Source organism: Psittacula echo (assembly GCF_963264785.1).
Source record: "Psittacula echo genome assembly, chromosome: 26".
Lineage (NCBI taxonomy): Eukaryota > Metazoa > Chordata > Aves > Psittaciformes > Psittacidae > Psittacula > Psittacula echo.
Genome location: NC_137761.1, coordinates 862,527 through 870,033, shown reverse-complemented (window position 1 = coordinate 870,033; position 7,507 = coordinate 862,527). Strand labels below are relative to the sequence as shown.

The following is a 7,507-nucleotide window of genomic DNA, read 5'->3' as shown; positions in this document are numbered from 1 at the left end:
CTCTGAAAGCCAGATGTAGCCAAGCACACAGTTAAAATGCTTGGGCTGTTCCTTAGCTGGATCATCAAGGGAGTGAGTAAAGACCCTGCAGTGATGTACTTTGTGTTCACTCAATGCCTGCAGCTAAAGGGTGGCAGAAAGGACAGACCTGGCATCACTGGTAGCAACTGGTGCCTGATGCCTCTGAGCGCTTACAAGAATATTCCCAACGATATTGTCTTGTCTCTATATCAGCCTGCACGTATCTTTGGCCTGTCTCTATAACGTGCATGTAACTTTGACCAGCCCTGTAACGCCAAATATCTTCAGAGATATGCACCCAGACACGTCACTCCTGGCCCCAGTCAATGTTAATGCTGAGACAAAGCTCCCTCATGTAGGTGCCTTTTCAAGGAAGACCTGACCAGAGGCAGGAGGAATCCTACCTCCTGTGGGTTTGTGGTGTTCATGGGAGGGAGCTGAGTCCCCTTCCAGTCCCAGGCCTACAGGCTGAGGAGGAGATGCCTCAACTAACCAGGGTGAATCCACTCCATCAGCAAGGGTAAAGGAGATCCCAGCCTGTCTTTGTCTGGCTGTCCTAACGATGGGACAAGAAACAGGCTGCCCACAGAAGTGGTTGTGTCACCATTCCTGGAGGCCTTTAAAAGACATGGAGATGTGGCACTTGTTGACATGGGTCAGTGGTGGACATGACAGTGTTTGGTTAATAGAGTTAAGAGTTGATCTTACGGGTCTTTTTGAATCTAAATGATTCTGTAATTGTGAGAAACTTTGTTTACACCAAACTCCATCTCTCAGCAGAGAAATGACACTGCAGGCAGGCAGTGTGTCTGCCAGCTGAGGGAGGGAACATCAGTGCTTGCTTCAGGCTGTTTCCCATGGTGTTCCCCTGGAGCCCCAGGAAGCCATGGAGGGAGCCCAGTGGGGCAGAGGCAGAGCCACCTTGGGCTGGGCCTCTCCTGATGAGCTGGGACAAAGGGGAGACCTGCGAGCCTCAGAGAGCTTAAAGGCACTTGGCAGTGGAGGATGCTGAGAGCTCCCTGCAGGAGAAACCTTCCCAGCCCTGTGCATGGTAAGGCTCTGGGTGCAGGGCAATGCAGCTGCAGTTCCTGGAGGGATCTGCTCAAGCTGCTGCCTCGCACACTCCATGGGATCTGTCAGGAGGACTCTCTTGGTTTCTCTGTGTAGATAAGGAGGAGGATGTGCTGCAGAGCAGGGCTTCTCTCTGCACCATGCGAGGGACAGGACAAGGCAGGTCCCTTGTCCCGGGGCTGGCTGCAGGCTGTGAATGTGGGTGTGCAGGCAGGGGTGCCCAGTGCTGTCCTTGGGAGCAGGGTGCCTGCAGCCCAGGGGCTGTGTGCAGGGGCAGGGACTCTGCTGCCTGCCAGGGTCAGCACTCAGCCTGCCCGTCAGCTCCCCACGGTGCTGGGGGAGAGGCGCTGCAGGTAAGGAACAACCCCTGGCAGGGCAGTAGAAGTGTTCTTGTGCACTGGAGAGGGTGCTGTGTGGGTCAGGGCTGCTCAGAGCTCCACATCTCTCTGAGCACGTTTGCAGAGGGTCCTTCTGAAAGACACTGAGGCAGCAATTGCCTGATAGGGAAGGATCCTGAGCTCTGATGTTTTCCACTCTTGGTGGGCAGGTTGGGCAGTGGGAGCTGGGAATTTCCTTCTCTGCTTTGGAGAAGGCACCGAGAGTCTTGTCAGGACTTGTGTGAGCTGCTGCTGAGCCCCTGCACAGGCAGAGCTGCCCCTGGGCAGAGCCCTGCTGCCAGGAGGGGTGTGCAGGGCAGAGCTGAGCACACAGCCCATGGGATGGGCTCTGGGAGCACTGAGAGGGAGCAGAGCTGGGCCCAGAGCAGCAGCTCCTGGCAGGGACAGCTCCAGGCAGCAGAGACATGGGCAGGGAGTGGGGGGAAGTGCAGCCCAGGCCTGGGGAGGGTGCGTTCAGGCAGCTCTCTTGGTGTCTGGCACTGGAGGTGGCTGCTGGCCATGCTCTGCTGGGCAAGGAGCTGACTGGCCCTCTAGAAAGTGCAGGGCAGCTGAGAACCAGACTGATGGACTCTGCAGCAACCTTGAGTAGGCACAAACCCACAGACAGTTGAGCCCTTTTGTCTGTCCCATGCTCAGACTCTTCACAGTTGCCTTCAGGAACTTAGTAATTTTATCCCTAATAGAGTCACTCTTCAGATGTGACTCTGGGAAAGCAAACAAACCAACCAACCTCAGAGACAATCACGACCAAGTCACGCTGAGACTCTCCAATGCAGACCGAAAGTGTTCAGAGTCGTGAGTGTGTAAATTGAACTTCTATATCTGACATCCCTCCTGTCCTAACCTGTCACTGCCTTTTTCTCCTGTGACAGTGCCCCATGCCCAGAGGCAGCAGATGTCCAAAGGCAGCTCCATCACCCACTTCCTCCTCCTGCCATTCGCAGACAGGCGGGAGCTGCAGCTCTGGCACTTCTGGCTCTTCCTGAGCATCTTCCTGGCTGCGCTCCTGGGCAACGGCCTCATCATCACCAGCACAGCCTGCGACCAGCACCTCCACACCCCCATGTACTTCTTCCTCCTCAACCTCTCCCTGCTGGACCTGGCCTGCATCTCCACCACTGTCCCCAAATCCACGGCCAATTCCCTCTGGGACTCCAGGGCCATCTCCTACACAGGTTGTGCTGCACAGCTCTTTTTCTTTCTCTTTTTCATGTCAGCAGAGTTTTATCTCCTCACTGTCATGTCCTACGACCGCTACGTGGCCATCTGCAAGCCCCTGCACTACGGGAGCCTCCTGGGCAGCAGAGCTTGTGTCCACATGGCAGCAGCTGCCTGGGGCGCTGGGTTTCTCACTGCTCTGCTGCACACAGCCAATACATGTTCACTCCCCCTCTGCCAAGGCAATGCTGTGGAGCAGTTTTTCTGTGAAATCCCCCAGATCCTCAAGCTCTCCTGCTCACATTCCTACCTCAGGGCAGTTGGGCTTGTCATGCTTAGTTTCTGTTTGGGACTTGGCTGTTTTGTGTTCATTGTGAGTTCCTATGTGCAGATCTTCAGGGCTGTGCTGAGGATCCCCTCTGAGCAGGGACGCCACAAAGCCTTCTCCACGTGCCTCCCTCACCTGGCCGTGCTCTCCCTCTTTGTCAGCACTGGTAACTTTGCCTATTGGAAGCCCCCCTCCACCTCCTCCCCATCCCTGGATCTGGTGGTGTCAGTGCTGTACTCGGTGGTGCCTCCAGCAGTGAACCCCCTCATCTACAGCCTGAGGAACCAGGAGCTCAAGGATGCTGTGAGGAAGCTGCTGACTGGATGTGTTTCAGCAGCCATACACTGCCTGCTTTACCCTGGAAAAGGCTTCCAATGTACATCATGACAGGCCACATCTGTCTTTGCTGCTTTACATTTGTTTTCCTGTTTCAATTTTTGATGATGTTTTATTCATAGAAATGTCAGTTTTCATCTCCTCCTGCTTAAGTAGCCACTCGTGTTGTGTGACCCACAGACTTTGTGTCAGAGGGGGCTCTCACAGTATTTGAGTTAAATAAATGATCCTGCAGCAACTTCTTCTCCGTGCTATGTCCTCCCATGGCAGGAATGAAGTTGAATGAAATCAGCTTTCTGGCTGCTCCAGCTCTGGGATGGCTGCTCTGTGCCTGGAGCAGGAAGAGCTCTTGAGGAGCCCAAGGGCCGGGGCTGTTGTGCTGGTGTGGGGAGATGGGATGGCATGGGGGGGCTGCAGAGCTCTCAGGGTGTCCTGGGCAGGAGAGCAGGGGACACAGGGGTCCCTGCAGGGGATTCCCCTGCAATGGCCCAGGCTGGGGCTGCCTGGCTGGGAGCAGCCCATGGGAAAGGTCTGGGTGGGCAGGAGCTGGACAGGAGGCAGCGTGTGCCCTGGCAGCAAGGGAGGGCAGCAGCATGGCGGGCTGTATGACCAGGAGCATGGCAGGAGAACAAAGGAAGGGATGCTCTGGAATACTCCATCCAGGTTTCAGATCCTCAGTTCAGGAACGCTATTGGCAAGCAGGAGTGGGTTTAGCAACGAGCCCTGAGCACAGGCAGGGACTGGAGCACAGTGCCTGTGGGGAGAGGCTGGGGGAGCTGGGCTTGTCCATCCCGGAGAAGGGAAGGCTGATGGTGACCTGAGATCTTGGGAAGGGAAGGCTGTCGGGACTGGCTGCCTGTACCGGCAAGGAGGACATGGAGAATACAGAACGAGGCTCCTGACCATGGTGCCTGTTGTGAGGACAAAAGGCAATGGGGGATAGTGACAGAGGAGAGGTTGAGCCAGGACATAAGGAAACCTTGTTCCCATAGGCTCAGACAAGTGCTGCATCAGGTCACCCAGAGAGGCTGTGCAGTCTCTGGCTTTGGGGATTTCCAACTCAGACTGAATCAAGCCTTGAACCACTTGCTCTGACCCTGTTACTGATGGGTTTGACTTGAGACCTCTTGATGTCCCTTCCAACTTCTCTTATGACATTACAATGATGGGCTTACGAAGGGCCACAGAGGTTCTCTGAGGGCTGGAGAACACCTCTGATGAAGACAGCCTGAGAGAGCTGGGAGTGTTCAGCCTGGAGAAGGTTCCAGTTGGACACCTTAGCATCTGCTGTACGTAAGCAGGGTGTACAAGAAATCTGGAGAGGGGCTTTTTGCAAAGGTGTGCAGTGACAGGAAAAAGGGGAATGGCTTCAAGCTGAAAATGGGTAGATTTAGATCATACATTAGGAGGAAGTTGTGCCCTTTGAGGGTGCTGAGGATCTGGCACAGGTTGCCCAGAGAAGCTGTGGCTACCCAATCCCTGGCAGTGTTCAAGGCCAGGTTGGACGGGTGTCATCTTATATCTGAAGCAGTGCTTTGTTCAGCTCCGATTTTCACAAGGGATGTCAGAGGAAATACAACCTTATTGTAAAGCTTGCTACATGCACTTCTGATTGGGTGAGTCTGGGCTGTACAAGAGAGGCTCAGCATGGCCTTAAAGTCATTTGGACTGTGTTATTTGTTAACAGGCATAACAGTGCTGAGGGCTTTTTTTGGGGTATAACACATTCTTTGTATGACTGAAAATCAGAAGAGTATTGAAACAGGGAGAAGTTCTCAGATCCTTGAAGCTTAGTGCAGAGCCAGGAGAGCTGCAGTGTCCATCAGTCCTTTCCCAGTTGTCCTGTGCTTACAACACTTGTGTATGATGCCTTCACACACAAATTGATCTTAAGAACCCCCACAAACACCTGTCCTGTGCTGAGAGCAGGGCAGCACGGTTTCAAAGGGCAGATCACGGAGCTCTCAAGGGGAGAAGCAAAGGACTGTGCCCAGCAGAGCATGGCCAGCAGCCACCTCCAGTGCCAGACACCAAGAGAGCTGCCTGAACGCACCCTCCCCAGGCCTGGGCTGCACTTTCCCCCCACTTCCTGCCCATGTCTCTGCTGCCTGGAGCTGTCCCTGCCAGGAGCTGCTGCTCTGGGCCCAGCTCTGCTCCCTCTCAGTGCTCCCAGAGCCCATCCCATGGGCTGTGTGCTCAGCTCTGCCCTGCACACCCCTCCCGGCAGCAGGGCTCTGCCCAGGGGCAGCTCTGCCTGTGCAGGGGCTCAGCAGCAGCTCACACAAGTCCTGACAAGACTCTCGGTGCCTTCTCCAAAGCAGAGAAGTAAATTCCCAGCTCCCACTGCCCAACCTGCCCACCAAGAGTGGAAAACATCAGAGCTCAGGATCCTTCCCTATCAGGCAATTGCTGCCTCAGTGTCTTTCAGAAGGACCCTCTGCAAACGTGCTCAGAGTGATGTGGAGCTCTGAGCAGCCCTGACCCACACAGCACCCTCTCCAGTGCACAAGAACACTTCTACTGCCCTGCCAGGGGTTGTTCCTTACCTGCAGCGCCTCTCCCCCAGCGCCGTGGGGAGCTCCCGGGCAGGCTGAGTGCTGACCCTGGCAGGCAGCAGAGTCCCTGCCCCTGCACACAGCCCCTGGGCTGCAGGCACCCTGCTCCCAAGGACAGCACTGGGCACCCCTGCCTGCACACCCACATTCACAGCCTGCAGCCAGCCCCGGGACAAGGGACCTGCCTTGTCCTGTCCCTCGCATGGTGCAGAGAGAAGCCCTGCTCTGCAGCACATCCTCCTCCTTATCTACACAGAGAAACCAAGAGAGTCCTCCTGACAGATCCCATGGAGTGTGCGAGGCAGCAGCTTGAGCAGATCCCTCCAGGAACTGCAGCTGCATTGCCCTGCACCCAGAGCCTTACCATGCACAGGGCTGGGAAGGTTTCTCCTGCAGGGAGCTCTCAGCATCCTCCGCTGCCAAGTGCCTTTAAGCTCTCTGAGGCTCGCAGGTCTCCCCTTTGTCCCAGCTCATCAGGAGAGGCCCAGCCCAAGGTGGCTCTGCCTCTGCCCCACTGGGCTCCCTCCATGGCTTCCTGGGGCTCCAGAGGAACTCCATGGGAAACAGCCTGAAGCAAGCACTGATGTTCCCTCCCTCAGCTGGCAGACACACTGCCTGCCTGCAGTGTCATTTCTCTGCTGAGAGATGGAGTTTGGTGTAAACAAAGTTTCTCACAATTACAGAATCATTTAGATTCAAAAAGACCCGTAAGATCAACTCTTAACTCTATTAACCAAACACTGTCATGTCCACCACTGACCCATGTCAACAAGTGCCACATCTCCATGTCTTTTAAAGGCCTCCAGGAATGGTGACACAACCACTTCTGTGGGCAGCCTGTTTCTTGTCCCATCGTTAGGACAGCCAGACAAAGACAGGCTGGGATCTCCTTTACCCTTGCTGATGGAGTGGATTCACCCTGGTTAGTTGAGGCATCTCCTCCTCAGCCTGTAGGCCTGGGACTGGAAGGGGACTCAGCTCCCTCCCATGAACACCACAAGCCCACAGGAGGTAGGAATCCTCCTGCCTCTGGTCAGGTCTTCCTTGAAAAGGCACCTACATGAGGGAGCTTTGTCTCAGCATTAACATTGACTGGGGCCAGGAGTGACGTGTCTGGGTGCATATCTCTGAAGATATTTGGCGTTACAGGGCTGGTCAAAGTTACATGCACGTTATAGAGACAGGCCAAAGATACGTGCAGGCTGATATAGAGACAAGACAATATCATTGGGAATATTCTTGTAAGCGCTCAGAGGCATCAGCCATCAGTTGCTACCAGTGATGCCAGGTCTGTCCTTTCTGCCACCCTTTAGCTGCAGGCATTGAGTGAACACAAAGTACATCACTGCAGGGTCTTTACTCACTCCCTTGATGATTCAGCTAAGGAACAGCCCAAGCATTTTAACTGTGTGCTTGGCTACATCTGGCTTTCAGAGACAGCATCCTTTATGCACAGCGATGGGTCATAGCAAATCTCAGACCAGCTCAAACAGGAATTTAAGAGCACCAGGATGAGATGCTCCTACTTCAGGAATAGTTAAAGAAGAAACAAGATAACACAGAACCACCACTAAATAAAGCAAGAGTACATGTAGGTAGATCTTAGATAGCCTATCTCCTCTTTGCCTCAGTTACCACCA

General features: G+C 54.5%; 1 protein-coding gene across 1 annotated transcript; it reads left to right on the top strand.

Moving 5' to 3' along the window:
• Positions 1–2,385: 2,385 nt before the first annotated feature.
• On the top strand, positions 2,386–3,363 carry LOC308230244 (olfactory receptor 14A16-like; the record flags this gene model as incomplete). The annotated part of the gene is made up of 1 exon (XM_080634858.1): positions 2,386–3,363. One exon carries the CDS (start codon positions 2,386–2,388, stop codon positions 3,361–3,363), a length of 978 nt encoding a protein of 325 aa, XP_080490984.1.
• Between the last annotated feature and the right edge of the window lie 4,144 nt (positions 3,364–7,507).